General features: G+C 25.8%; 1 protein-coding gene across 3 annotated transcripts in view; it reads left to right on the top strand.

The window, feature by feature from the left end:
* The first annotated feature begins 881 nt into the window (after positions 1–881).
* The window catches only part of LOC132942416 (neurobeachin-like protein 1), a 136,798-nt gene continuing 122,156 nt past the window's right edge, over positions 882–15,523 (top strand). The window contains exons 1-32 of one of the 3 annotated variants that reach the window (XM_061010761.1): positions 882–1,019; positions 1,741–1,944; positions 2,023–2,172; positions 2,263–2,470; positions 2,542–2,630; positions 2,774–2,833; positions 5,094–5,243; positions 5,383–5,595; positions 5,672–5,890; positions 5,965–6,074; positions 6,217–6,400; positions 6,476–6,575; positions 7,147–7,291; positions 7,363–7,527; positions 7,589–7,676; positions 7,765–7,869; positions 7,948–8,128; positions 8,188–8,375; positions 8,436–8,598; positions 8,729–8,862; positions 8,923–9,082; positions 9,148–9,398; positions 9,548–9,706; positions 10,119–10,290; positions 10,372–10,812; positions 12,048–12,286; positions 12,349–12,506; positions 12,849–13,004; positions 13,673–13,799; positions 13,865–14,210; positions 14,386–14,544; positions 14,614–14,804. In XM_061010761.1, coding sequence (XP_060866744.1) covers positions 966–1,019; positions 1,741–1,944; positions 2,023–2,172; positions 2,263–2,470; positions 2,542–2,630; positions 2,774–2,833; positions 5,094–5,243; positions 5,383–5,595; positions 5,672–5,890; positions 5,965–6,074; positions 6,217–6,400; positions 6,476–6,575; positions 7,147–7,291; positions 7,363–7,527; positions 7,589–7,676; positions 7,765–7,869; positions 7,948–8,128; positions 8,188–8,375; positions 8,436–8,598; positions 8,729–8,862; positions 8,923–9,082; positions 9,148–9,398; positions 9,548–9,706; positions 10,119–10,290; positions 10,372–10,812; positions 12,048–12,286; positions 12,349–12,506; positions 12,849–13,004; positions 13,673–13,799; positions 13,865–14,210; positions 14,386–14,544; positions 14,614–14,804 — 5,469 coding nt within the window. In that variant the 5' untranslated portion in view covers positions 882–965. Of the gene's footprint in view, positions 1,020–1,740; positions 1,945–2,022; positions 2,173–2,262; positions 2,471–2,541; positions 2,631–2,773; positions 2,834–5,093; positions 5,244–5,382; positions 5,596–5,671; positions 5,891–5,964; positions 6,075–6,216; positions 6,401–6,475; positions 6,576–7,146; positions 7,292–7,362; positions 7,528–7,588; positions 7,677–7,764; positions 7,870–7,947; positions 8,129–8,187; positions 8,376–8,435; positions 8,599–8,728; positions 8,863–8,922; positions 9,083–9,147; positions 9,399–9,547; positions 9,707–10,118; positions 10,291–10,371; positions 10,813–12,047; positions 12,287–12,348; positions 12,507–12,836; positions 13,005–13,672; positions 13,800–13,864; positions 14,211–14,385; positions 14,545–14,613; positions 14,805–15,523 lie in introns of all 3 variants that reach the window. The other 2 variants (XM_061010759.1, XM_061010762.1) reach the window with 2 other exon arrangements.

Raw genomic sequence — 15,523 nt, 5'->3', positions numbered from 1 at the left:
TATTGATCAGTATTTAGTAGGTAGGTAGATCTATCTACATGGAAAAACTATGTGGTTACTGGTTAGTGGTTAGTGTACTCTATGGCAGAGTTTCTTAAACTGTGTTCCGAGGAGAATGGAGATCACCTCAGGATTCAGCAAAAGTGTAAAACTCTAATTAAAATTTAAATTTAGAATTCCTGTTTGTCTGTTACTTAAAATATTTTTTGAATTAAATACAGTATACTAGACAGTATATCTACACATTATTATTATAAGAAATCATTATTATTTTTATTTTTATTTTAATATATTTTTGGATTAAATACAGCATTATACACATTATTAGTATATGAAATTATTATAATTTTTATTGCAAATAATCCTTAAAATAAAATAAAATGACTCATTAAAACTATTAAAACAAAATACATACCTATAGGAGTTCTAATTTTTGAGCTGTACCTATTAACTTTTTGTTGAAAGCTAAATAAAAAATCTAAAAAGCTAAAAAAAAGTACTTAGGTGACACACGATAAAAGTGGACATAAAAAAGGATTCCACGGATAAAATGTTATATAATATAAATATATAATATTATGGTATATTTACTAAATTTACATATGAAATTATTTAAAACCACTGTCTTAATTAGTTAATTGTAAGTTTGTAAGTTTATAACTATACCTTACAGTTACATGTTAAAAGGTCTGTCGTATGTATAAACTAAGTTTATAGGTCTATAGTAATAAGCTAATTATTAGCCTAATTATTAGTTTATACCACAGACTTCAATACATCCATGGTTTATACCTTGAGCAGTGATAAGATAAGATGATAATACCACTATTTTCTTGATAACAGCATGAATGATTTATATTATCAGTAATATCTAGGAAAAATCAAAACATCAAATGTAAACAAATAAGAGAAATACATTTAAAAATGAGTGCTAAATCGAAAAGAAATAATTATTAACAACAAATATGGACTATAAGAAAGATGCAATATACACGTATTGGGTACAATACACAACAAAGGTATTTGTATACTTTATGTCAGTACAACAGAATTGGAATTTCAGTGTATAGTTAATATTTGGTGGTAACAATACTAAATAGGCTTATGTCTACAATTAAGATCATTTTTACTATTTATTCAAACATAATCTTGTCTATAATTGACAGGGTCATAGTATTCTAATAAAAAACGTTAACTAATTTAAGGTACTGACTTTATACTAGTGGTTGTTCAACAGCTGTTGACTGTAAATTCCCAAAATGTAATTTACTTCAATTTCCTAAAAAAAATAATTTTGTTCAGTACCTACCTACCATTTTTTTTTGTTAATTTACTATACAATAAAACTATTATTACAATTTGTGTATCAGAAATTTTTCCTAAGTTTGTATATGCTTGTACTGTGTAAATAGGTATCTTAGTCAAAATAAATTGTATAGATGAAATTTTATTCATTTTCTATGGCTTATATTTTTATTCTACATTGTAAGAAAATGTATCCAAGTATTACAATGTAGTATTTTGAGATTATATTATTATGGTGGAATTTGATCAAACCAGTTTCTTAATTCTTATTATCTAATTATCTCTTTATTCCTATTACTTATTATATTTTGTACAGGGCTGAATTTTCTATATTATTGAAACTTTTAAATATTCATAATATCTGTTAATATACTCTATATAATGAGTATCATGAAAAATAATTATAATTTACTAAAATAGTTTTTATATTTTTAGAATGAAGAAGCTTCTTTTAGACAGTTTATATGCGGATTTGTTGCAATATGGGAACCAAAATTAAAATTAAAGTGGGTCAACACAGACATTTGCTTACCGACTACTATTGATCCTGAAGCGGGTCCTTCTTTATCTAGACTACCTGATGAATTACTACCAGCGATTGCAAAATTTCTATACATTGCCAAGGATAATACGGAAAAAGTAGTTAATAATAAATTATGATATAGCCTAATATATATTTCTGGTTTATTTATAAAATGTGTTAACTTTTTTTTTTAGAATGAATTGTCCAACCAAAACATTGTTGAAGCAGAGTATTTAATTCGTTGTTTAATTGTAATTAGCAGAAATTTTTATAACATTCCATTATTGACATCCTGTGATTATATTAAAGAAAGCACATCTGTTGCTACACACTTAATTCACAAGGTAAATTAATCTTGCTGTATACTGATAAATTATTTTAATTTCTTATAATTTAAATTAATCATAATACTTGAATACTTTTAATATTTAAAGCTTACTTCTACTGATCAACATTATGATGAACCTACAAAGTCTTCAATATTATCATTTTGTCATTCACTATGTCATTTTCTGGAAAGTCTATATGATCCATACCAAATATGGCGTTGTTTCGATTCCTCTCAAATGAAAGATTTAGATATGTCTAAACTTCAGTATCCTCCTTCTATGCTACATGTAGAAGTTGTTCCTTTTATATTTGGTATGTTTAATTTATATAAAATCAATGTAATTATGTTTATGTGGACAGTAATGTTATTCATATTTTTTTAGATTGTTTCGAGACTAATTTAGCAGTTAAACATCCATTATTAGCCGCAGAACTTTTAGATGTATTTGGAGCTATAGTTTGCGGGTCTCAAGTAAATATTTAGACTAATATAGTAATAGTGGGTATTATGTATATCAAGCTTGTGGGATTATAAAACTTAATTTATGTGAATGTTTATTTGTACTTTGTAGAATTATTCTTTTATATGTATTGTTTAATGTTTATTGGTATTAGTTACTTCCTCTACAGAACATAGAAAATGGTCAATATTCTGTCATTATTTGTAATGCATTGGTGAGTGGGCTTTGGTGATTTAAATTCATTGAAAAATTAAAATGAGAATTTAATGCATTTTTTAATAACACTGCTTATCATTTTAGCTAAATGGAAACTTCATTCCAGGATTTACTGTTATTATATATTAAACGACTACCCAAAGTTTTCCTTATTAATTTTTTCATACAATTTAATAAAATTCTTTACAATAAAAGATTTTATTTTATAATTTCTATATTTGATTTGAATTAAGTTTAATATGTTATATAATTAAGTATTTTCATACTAGAATAGTTATACAATTATAAAAAAAATGTTGTTTCCTGTGTTAACAAAAGTTAAATTTAACATTGCTTAATTTTTGCTTTGCTTGAACTTCATCTAAAATTGCTCATAAATAAATTGACTTTTATTTTAATAATATGTTTTATTAACAGTTTTGTTAGTTATATTTTTGATTTATAATAATTTAATACATGTAGGTATTTAAATAGTATGCACAAATACATCCGTTAGAAAAATTTTAACTTTATTAGTGATATTAACTTAGTATTCTATATATCTGATTATCTGAACATAATATTATTAAGAGGACGCCAAACCCACATATTTTGTTTCCATCTTACAAACATAACAAAACAAATATGCAGTCAGCAGTACCAATATTTATCATTGTTAAATTTAATATTAGAGTGAAATATTAAACTTGAAGGTATAAATATTATTAAGGGCAACTCTTTTTCTCTTCTTTCTAACCTTTTAAAGTAAATTATTACTTTTAACATTTTACAATTTTAAAATGCTCATAATTTGTTTTAAATTTTATGTGAGATATTATAGATCAGAGTTTCTCAAACTTTTTAAAGTACGACCCAATTTGAGAAAATGTTTAAATTTTGGTAACCCTCGACCTACATATGACCTTTTTTTTTTTCATTGTCGCTTGCTATTTTTCAAACTTTTAGTCCAGTAGTGTTATGGTGACACGTGATAATCGATGATAAAACTAAATTCAAACATAAAAATAAAGTAATAAATGTACAATTTACCTACACAAAAAATACGGTATCATATACTTGTATTTATACGTAAAATACATCTTTTCTTTATATATATATTTTATATATATTTTATATTATATATTTTTGAATATTAAATATTATATATATTTCAAAATTGTACTTAATCCACAAAAAATAAAATTGTGACCAACTTTTTAATCGCAACCAACAGTTTGGGAATCTCTATCTTAAATGTTTATTTTACCTTAAGTTTGAGGTTATTTCAGTCCAATATTTAAGCTAAATCTAAAAAGTTAATAACACAAGATTAGTTCTACATAATTCAATTTTTCTATGTTGTAACTTTGTAAGAATAAAACATTGGATGCGGATTTAGGGTCCTCTTGATATGTATCATTCATCTGAATTATATATTTTATTAATCTACCAATAATTTTAATTTGTCTTCCAGCAATTGCTTGGTATTCAATTTTAATCATTAAGACAGTAATAAATAATAATTAATCTTAATATTTAAACTTAGAAAATATTATATGCAAGCGTCAAAAGTTAACAACAGTTTCATGGTAAATTCCTCGACGATTACACTTCATATATTGATTATTAGATTCAAAAAGTTTTAATATATGTTCCATAAATTATTTTTATTGAAGGTTATATAGTAAATTGGCTTATTTCAATTAATGTGCATTATTTAAATTACATTATTAGTATAGAGTATAGACTAAAGAACCTATGCACTTCATTTTAAATGTTTTGTTTTTAATAAAAAAAGAAACCTACAAATTATTTGTGTCATTCTGCATGTAAATTGTTTGCATTTTTAATTGTTGAACATTTCTAAAGTAAAAATAAAGTAAATTTCAATTTACTATAAAGATCAATAACTGCACTTGTAGTTGTATTATATTATATTTAATAGCTTAAATATTAAAATAGATTTTTTATTAATATTCAATTTTAATTTGTGACTTGGCGCGGAGCAGTGGCTGAAATCAATCACACAACGTGATTAAGAGTAAGCAACGGCCGCTACCACTAGTTTTTGGATGGGTGACCATCTGGGTTCGTTGTGCGCAAAAACCTTGTCACACATACACGTGTTCCTAACCGACCGTACCAACAGTCCCAACCCTACTGCACCAACCCTACCAACCTTACAGGCTAATGACCTCAGTCGTCGAAGCCTTAAAATCTAATAAAAAAAAAAATTTTTTAATTTATACTTTAATACATTTGTTAATTTTATATTTTAGCATAATGCACTTCGAGGAGTAAGTCCTCCCACCTGTACTCTAATTATGAAAGTGATATCGGATAAAAACATTCCGTTAGTGGTAAAAACTACAGCTTTGCGGTGTTTTGTAACGGTCACACAAGTAATGATTCAATTTCCTCCACATCAAGTAAGATTAATATTTATTAAAGCTATATTTACATACCATGTGTAAAGTCCAGAATTATTCTTAGCATGAATTATAGTTTGTTTATAAAATATATATAAATATGTACCTACTAACTACTTATTAATCTATTATATACTAGTGTCAATTGGATGTGTCAACACAAATTGAGTGTTTAAGAGATACATTAAAACAATGTATAACATTTGAAATAAATGAGCCTCTGGTTTTAAGTGTGATTAAAGCTATTGGACAGTCAATTGAGTTATCTGGATCTAACGCTGAAAAAATTAGAGGATATGTTGTTGAGTGTAAATTATTGGAAATAATTTTAGACATACTTAATAAATTTGAGGTGACTAATTTATTATTGTTAATATTATCTAAAATATATAATATGAAATATTTACTTTTGATTATTACCTTTGAAGGATGATTTAGAAATAGATGATGTAGTAAAATGTGTTGAAACTGTTTCTTTGATTCTTCGTATGTCAAATGAAGCAAAAATACAGATGTTAAGTATAAACGGCTATGAAAAAATATTTGAATTTGTAGGAAAACAAGCAAATAAAAGTCAGCCATTATTAAAAGCTATAATTTCCATTGCCACAGAAAATACAGATAAAACTTTAGATCAAAACTTAGAGGTAAAATTTGTCAATTGACTTACATTATTATATATGTTACTAATTTCAAAGCGGTTTTATTTAACTTGTAATAGAATGCACAAATGATTGTACCATTGATTGAATGGTTACCTAGTCTTGATGAAATGGATCAAGTTTGGTTAGCAAGTATAATATTTAATTTGTGTACGACAAATTTACAAAGGTAAAATATTTTATTTTACAAATATATTATGCCTTTAAATAAGTTAATAATACAAGCAATAAGTCAAGTCATATTTTTTGTATATTTTAAGTTGATTTTATTAACACAGGTTAATTGTTTATTTTGTTTTTTGTATATTTAGTAAATGTCAATCTTCAGTTTGTAAAGTAATTGACTCAGTATGTACATGTTTGGAAAACTGTAATCAGTTAGTTCAAAAAACTGTCCATCAACTTTTGAAACTTATTGAAAATTTGGCTTCACATTCTATTTCAACATCTGAATTGAAAAAGATTTTTTTATTAATGAGAGATAAAGATGAACCTGTAAGATTTTTCTTCATATTTTGATCTTGATTAATACTTAGGGCTTAGGCTAAAAATTGTATTTCATTTGTTTAGTTTCCATATATCACTCAAATACTTGGAACATTGTCAGAAGTTGCTTATTGTACATATGATCATAGCTGCAAAGTTTTTTTTGATATTCAAAAAGATCAAGGTATTTAAATTACACTTTATTTTTTCAGACTTACTGTAGTATTATAATAAGTTTAAACTAAAATTATTTTTAACAAAAAAATAAAAACAGAATGAATGTGTATTGAAACAACCAAAACTACAGTACTTTTTTATCTCTTCCTTCCTTCAGGTATTATAGGCCATTAAGGTCTATCTCTTCTCCACACAGCATACTCTCTATCATTTGCCAATTCTTTCGGATTATCAACTCCAAGTACCCAGGAAATCTGGTTGAGTTCTATCCACATTTTCTTTTGCCTGCCCAGCGGTCTCTTACCTTCTGGTTTCCAGTTTAGAGTCTTTTTTATCACTTATCATAATAATTTGTATTATTACTAAAGTTAAATGCTTTTTACAAAATCAATTGATACAATTTGAAAAAAAATGTGTTAGCTTGTTTATTGGCTGCAATTTAAATTTAGACAAGATTGAAATTGTCTTAATTTACTTATCAGATACATTTTTTGTTCTTAAGAAGTTGATATCATTCATAAATAATATAAAAATAAATAAATATTATATTTTAATAATTGTATGTTTTTCATAAACAGAAGGTCTTATAATTGATGAATTGAAAAAATGGCCTGGACCTATGAGTGGCTTAACCTTTCATTGTTGGTTACGTTTGGATAATGTTAGTTTTCATCATTGTACTAGTACATACGGCTTAGCTTCTTACAGACGCCAACTATTACAGTAAGATATTAAAAATTATACTTTTTAAATACAGTATTTTTAAAATATATTATATTTTAACTTCTTTTTAGCTTATTAACCAATTCAAATACAGGATTAGAAATTTTTATTGGATCAGATTGGACTCTAGTTGTTGGAATGAATACAAAAAAAGAATTTTTTACTGTTACTGCTCGAGATTTTAGATTTGTAGAAAATCGTTGGTACTGCATAGATGTTAGCTATAGTCCATCAAAGTAAGTTTACAATATTTAGCATTATTCACTTACTAAATTTGCCTGTGTTATTTTATTTAAGGAGGCCTTTTGGACATAATCAAGTTTCAATATATATTGATGGTGTGCAAAATATTAGTGCTCCTGCTAAATTTATGCCATTAACTGATGTAACATACTTTTTAATTTAATTATGTCATATTATACTTTATTTATTTGTTAATCCATTTTAAATATTTATTTTATTTTTATTTGTAGCAATTTCAAAAATGTTCTATCGGCACTTTTATTCCTCATGTGTCAAAATCTATTGATACTCAACCCCAAGTAGATCGAGGAATATTACCATCATTTATTAGTCAGGTAATATTTTTAGAATTAATTTCCATAAATAATATACTGCAAAAGTTCTTATGGTATGTAATACATATTATTGTTTAGGTACCGAATTACTTACTTATGAGAGGATCGAGTGCTATGGATCCATATGTCAAAGACTTTCCCCCTGGCATGCAAGATTCTTTGTATGGTTGTTCCATATGCCTTAAGGGTCAACTAGGTCCAATTTGTTTGTTTCCTGAATATTTTTCAGCCCAACAGATAAAATCTATATATGACTTAGGTAAATAAGAATCATATGAAATTCATATATTTTTGTAAATTTATTGACTATTGTTTTAGGTCCAAATTATTCTTCACTTAGTACCATGGACGATTCCACATGTGATATATTAGGATTGTTTAATAGATCAATATTTTACTTTAGTCCTACAGCTGCATCTGGTCGTGATACTGCTCTAGATTTAAGTCAAAAAAATAAAACTAATGCACGTCTTACAGCAGCTGTCAACAAATGTTCACCTATACAAGTACTTTTTAAAATATATTAATTTTTTTATTGTAATAACTTATAATATTGTGTTATTTAGGATGTAATTAATATGATTGGTGGTCTATGTGTATTGTTTCCAATTTTGGAAAGTCAAGTCTTAAATGAAAATGAACATCTAGGTTTATTATCATTGGATCACACAAACACAGAAGTATCTTTAGATTTGGACGATGTTTCATCTCTTCGTTCATATTCTCTGGGTATGGATTAAATTATTAAAACAAAATTAATTGGTTTTTTTATTAATCTTTCAGATAATAAAATATAAAAATAATATATTTAGGTATCTTTTAATATTAAATAATATATAATATGATATTTAATTTTTAGATGAAAGACTTGAGTTACACCCAATAGGCTTATTACTTATTTTAATAAAAAATCTCATGAAAGGAAATGTTGTTGGACAAGAACAACTTTTAAGGAAAAATGGCATACCAATTTTAGGAGAATTACTTACAAAAGTAAATAATATTTGTTTTAAATATTAAAATGTGTTTATATTTATTTTTAATTTGTTTTAGGTACCTTCAGATAAGATTGATTTGCAAATGTTAGAAGCGATGCAATTATTTATGGAATGTTTACAGGAAATTTCTAACATTCAACTATTAAGGGCATTTTATCAGCACATTCTTTTTAATTTTTCTATTTGGTGTCGATGCTCTTTTAATGTACAAATTGGTAATATTTTTTTGCGATTTAACTATTATTGTTTTGTTTTAATATTCATTAAAATATAATTCTAGGTGTTGTCAAGATAATATATATGTTGATAAAAAATGACCGTAAATCATTTCGAAAACGATTTGGGGTTCAATTTTTTTTAGACACTATAAGAACTTATTATACCACATGTGATGTATTATCAGTCAATCATATTACAGTGCTTAGAGCATCTTTGTTGGATATTGTTCGATTTTATATTGTAAGAGAAGTTAATATATCAGATATAGATATAATTGTACGATATCTCATAACATGCAGGGCAGAAACAATGGTAACTATTAATTTTTATTTTTATTGAAAAAGTTACATTTGTAACCATTACAAATATTTCATTATTTTTTTTTTTGTGAACATTTTGTTTAATTAAAAATAAATATTAGGTACTACAAAATTATTAATTTGATATTATCCTCGTTTTAGATAATAGAACTATTAGATATATTGATAAAACAATTAGAAAACGAATCGTGTAAAGATCAATTATTCTTATTAATGTATGAACCACAAACTGCTGACATTTTATATTGCATTTTAATTGAAAAATCTATTAGTATGTTGGCTAAGCAACGAGTCTTAAAGGTAATTTAATTTTGTTTCATTAAAATAATAAATTGACGCTTAAACAAAAAATAGGCTTCTTCAACGATATCGATATTTCAATTCAATATCGATATCGCGAACTTTTTTTCAGAAATGTAGGTATCGATAATCGTAATATATCGATAATTGATGTACATCAAGAAAACTGATTTTCATGCCAAAAAATATATTTCAAAACAATTAATTGTTAATATAATACCCACTAGTTACTACCTAGTACCCAGTCAATTGAGTATTTGAGTATTGGCATTTATGATAGTCATAGAGATATCGGAATATCGGTATATCGATACCTAAAATATATCGCATAATTCAAAACGATATCGATATTCAAAAATATATCGTTGAAGAAGCCTAACAAAAAATAGTACCTATATATTTTTATTTTTAGCTTTTGTCAATAATACTCAGAACAAAGTATGTATATGAAAGGCAGAAGTGTAATTTACGATTACAAAACTCTGGTTATGGGTTGTATCCTGGTCTTATTTCATTGCTACCAGATTTTCAGAATTTATCAATGGAAGTTACTTTAATGATGTTTGATCAAGTTTTATTAACTGGTATATTAATTATATGTCTAATATAGTAATACATAATACTATAACATGATTCAAATGTTCTGTAATTTTCTAAATTTTTAGATTCAATGTGTACTTATCCAGCAATTCTATCAATTCTTCATCGTCTAGCCTATGAAGATATCGAAATAAAACTAGAAGTGGCTCGAAAGTTATTAGCAATGATTTATATGAGTCCAAATGCAGCTAAAGCATTTGCTAAACAATCCGGTTGGCAAGATTGTGTAACCCGGCTTTTAGTACACCGATTAGCTGAAGGAAAAACATCACACAACAAAGATCTAATGAGCTTTGAAGACAACGATGTTGAAAAAATTTATAAGAAATTAACAAGATGGAGTTCATATCCTAATATTTTAAAAGCTAAACATTTGTCATTGAAAAAATGGAATTCTATGTTTGAATTTAAAGAAGAATTTTCTGATAATGCAATTCGCGAAAGTTCCATATCAGCAGTAAAAAATTTTACAGATGCTGCTAATTTCATTGAAAATGAAATAAAAGGTAGTTATTACTTATTTTATATAAAATAGGCTTCAGTATGATAAAATGTTCACATAATTATTTAATATACTTAACTTTTCTTTCACTTAACATTGTCTACTTAGTACACACTACATATGGATCCCTCATAAATAGTCTTGCTTTGATTAGTATTTATATATACGTGTATGTTCACCAATTTAGAAAACATTGCATTTTTTAACCTGATTACATTGGATTAAGTTGAGACTTTTTAGACAAGCTAAGGGGTACTTAAATACACATTTATTTATGTATATATTTTAAACCAAACAGAAATACTTACTGACGAGGAAATAATATTTATTATTTATAGAAACATTTCAAATTCTTAACCATCTGGGTACCGAGCGTGTGCATTGTGCAGTTATATTATTTTCAACATCTTTATTTATTCTGTACTTGGGTTGGCCTATTTTATCAAATCAATATGAGTTTGGACTTCAAACGTTTGCTTTAAAATTAATTTTTTTACTGAATAAATGCCATTTAAATTTAATCATAAACCCTTTTTTTTATATTCAGTCTTCAAACCCATTCATATAGTATAAAATAATTAGTTTAATTAGTTTGTTGTATTATAATTTATTATTTTTAGTTTATTTTGAATTCTGAGTGTAATTACTATAATAGTAATATGAATATAAAATCATAAAATATACTTAGTAATATAAGCTGTCATTGCTCAGAATCATTTTTCATATGCGCTATGATTTATCAATGAATTCAAATTTAACACATACATTACAGTGACTTACTCAACGAGGTACACTTGGCACCTATTATGTAGCAGTGCAGTTACTTATTTCCCCTTTATTTTAGTAAAATGAACTAAATAGTATTAAATATAATAATGATAATTTACACCAATGGTGTTACAAACCGTTTGATTTTCAACAGTTTAATTAAAAAAAAAAAAACAAAAATGCATCTATTATTAAACTTTAAATGCCTCACATTCAGTAAATCTTGATTCTAATGCCATAATTGTTGAATCAAAATGACTTGAAAAAAAAATTGTATTCTACTAAAAAATTGTAATTTTTAATGACTAATGAGCATGTAATTACCAAGAAAGTTGAAAATTTGAAATATGACATGTATTTAGATTATCTAAAAAGTAAAAAGTCCTTATTCAATGTAATGTAACTGGATGAATAATTGAGTATTTCCTAAATATGTATTACAATTTATTACAATAATTTATATTTATATAGGTGTGGCTGGATCTGTATCAGCAGTAGTTGCTGACAATCTTCAGTATGCTTCAGAAAATCTAACTTCTGCAGTGAATACAGTTGGTTTAGTTGTTAGTGACAATATTCAAATTGCATCTGATAATCTAGCACATGCTATGAACAGTGTTAGTGGTAATATTCATTCAGCTACTAGTAATTTATCATTTGCTGTTACTTCAGCATATTCAATGTTTAAACAAAAAACCACAGAAATACAAGTAAACTAATTGATATTGTTTTTTGGATTATATAATAATTATAATATATGTCCACTGTTTAGGAAATCGGAGAAAATGCTAAAGAACGAATAAAAAAGTATGCAATGTATTCACCTCATTCTGATAGAAATACCATTGATGAAGATAAAGCTCAATTAATGACAAAACAGTTATTAGTTGAGTTGGGTCTTGATATAGATTCGTACAGTATAAGTAATAGGTATGTCTTGAAAAATATATTATTTACCTACCTTTTTAATATGTATGAGTAAAAAATTACTGAAAAAATTAGAAAGGACACAAATTAAGGTCATAAATTATTATATTTTTTTACAAAAAAATGTTTATTTACTTAATATTTTCGTTGGAATAAATAAAGTTATAAGTTAAAAATTGAACGAAAACTTAATTTATTTTGTGTATAAAATAAAATATAATTTATTATAATTTAGTACATTTTAAATTGAACCCTATTTAAATACAAGTAGTTAGGTAACTAATATATTTTAAAATCTCTAATTTAGTGTAAGTATATATATTTCTTATTTAGATTATTTTTTAGATCTATGTCTAGCAGTCTTGAAGATATATCGTCTATAAAATCTTCTATTGCGCCAGATAATCGTTCGATAAGTTCTGGAATTATGATGTCTGATAATGCATCAACAGTTTGTGAAGATGTTGAAAGCAGTGATCAGAATGATTTCGATACTATCAAGTAATCATTTTACAGTCCTAATTTTAAGTTTAATTAAATCTAACACTTCATTATTATTTAACCCAACCAATCAGATTATTCTTCATACTCATCTAAACTTTTTTTAGTAGGTACAAAATATCCGATTTGATAAAACTTTTAATGTCAATATATTTTTATCTTAAGTTGCATAAACATAATATTTAGTAAAAAGTTATTTCGTTAGTTTTAAAACAAACATTTGTTTTTAATTATAGAATAAACTGCTGAAGTTATTGCTGAAGCTAAATAAAGTACTTAAGTATGGTAAACTAAATACATATCTCAAACAGCCTAATTCTGTTAATTTCTTAGTAAAACTAATTTGAAACGAAATATTAATATCTTATTTTAGGGTTTATCCAGCAGATCTATAGATTATATCATTTTTTCATACTACGGTCATGTGATGTAGTGTAACTAATTTTAATTTAAAATGTAGTCTTCTTAATTATTGATTACAATTGTAAATCTATTTATATGAATATGTACTGATATTGTACTAGTATCATAATATAATATAATAAATGTTCTAAAATAACATCTTAATATTACACATATAGATTGAAATATTGATCTAAAAAAAAAATTAAACCAAGAACATAACATCATAGCATTATTAAATGTATATTATATTCTATGTTTGATAGTCCCTGGCAAGAGTTTACCAATAGTAAAACAGAGAATAAAGAAAACGATTTATGTTCATTGGTAGAAAATATTCTTTTTGTTGTCATGTGGCGAGGAGTCAATATTCATAACAAAAATTGTTGGAAGGTAATTTGAATGTGTTCATACTGAATAATATGAAAATACTATTGTAATGGTTTTAATTTTTTTAGGAACGTGGTCAAGTTATGGCGTGCATAAACATGCTAAGTTTAAACAATATGTTATATTGTTCACATTTAGAACTGAAGCTACATATTTTAGAAAAAGCTGTTGAAGCAGTATTAAGTGATCTCCATGATTCTGGATCTACTGTTGACTGTGATCATGCTAAGATGGAAAATATTGGTCAGTTAATAGGCTTGGTGTATGATTTAGTTGTACTGGATCCAAGTCCAAATTTTGACAAAAAGTGTTCAGTAAAATTACTTGATGGTTGTATAAAATTAATTGAACAATTAGCTATTTTTGGAGATAATCAAGAACAGTACAACAAAGATATCGCTATGAAGACATATGGTAAGAATTGTTATGGTATAATACAAAGTTATTATTATTTATTAATTTGAATAGTAAGTATTAAAATTTTTTCAATATTTTACACAAATTTGACATAATAACAAAATAGAGTAATACTTACTTTTATATGTTGAATTTAATTTTTTGATTGTAATTGTATTTTTTTTATTATAAGGACTCTTGTTGAGCTGCTCATCAAGTCCTAATATGGAAATTTGCGCTATGGCAACAGTTAAGTTGCACACTATATTACAAACAAGTAATAAAAGTGTTATAGAAGTTGAATGCTACTTATTGCGCTCGGCAAATACTATTTTACAAAAAGCTCTCAAAGGTAAATCAAATTTAAAGCTTCCAACTGAATAATAATTAATAAAGTAAAAAAAAATGTAATATGTTTTAGATGATAATATGGAACGCTATTCTTTTATTTTACCATTAGTAAAAACTCTCATTACTAAATTGTCTGAGCCACTAAATATTTCTAACTCCGAACTCCCAAATTTAACAGAAGTCTTGTACAGTGGAAATTTTTATGACAGATTTTTACCATACTGTTCTACTGCTGAATGGATAGTTTTTATCGAAACTAAGGTAAGGTTATATGTTTTACCATTCAATTTTCTTAAAATTATTGGTCCATAAAACACTAGTTACTGGTAACTACTATAGTACATAGTATAATAGTATATTATTATACTAAGTTGAGTTGAGTCAGGTACGGATCCAGAAGGTTGGCATGTTGCTTCATGGAAAACAAATACTCTACACAACATGTGTATGGTATTTTTGAGTAGGCTGGGGATATTTCTAAATATAATTTGTACCAAAAAAAAAGTTGATAAGACATTTTTTCCTAATGCTGAAACGTCAGAAATGCTGCCCTAAACAATATACAGAGGAACAAATTTACTTCAGCTACTCAGCATTTTTTTTGAACTATTTTTTTGAAACATTTCTACGTTTTCAACGAGTTAAGAACGATGGTGAAAAAAAGAATTTGCAAGAATTATCATTTTGGAAGTATTATATTCTTGAATCCTTCCACAGTTTGCGACTTTACGTTTATACGCATTCGCACAACACGGTACTTTACTGCTTAACAAATTTTGATATTTTTTTTTACGTATTTTAACGTATTTTTATTCGTTATAGGTGCTTGGCATGACATTAAAGTATAGTGTTGTGCATATGCTTGTGAATACGTAAAATCGCAAACTTTGGAAGGATATAACTTTCAAAAATAATGATTTCCTCAATTTTTTGCACCATCATTCTTAACTCGTTAAAATACGCAAATTTCAAAAAAAAAA

Source organism: Metopolophium dirhodum, chromosome 4 (assembly GCF_019925205.1).
Source record: "Metopolophium dirhodum isolate CAU chromosome 4, ASM1992520v1, whole genome shotgun sequence".
NCBI classification, from domain to species: Eukaryota; Metazoa; Arthropoda; class Insecta; order Hemiptera; family Aphididae; genus Metopolophium; species Metopolophium dirhodum.
The sequence above is the reverse complement of the archived record's forward strand: the minus strand, read 5'-3'. Positions and strand labels throughout refer to the sequence as shown.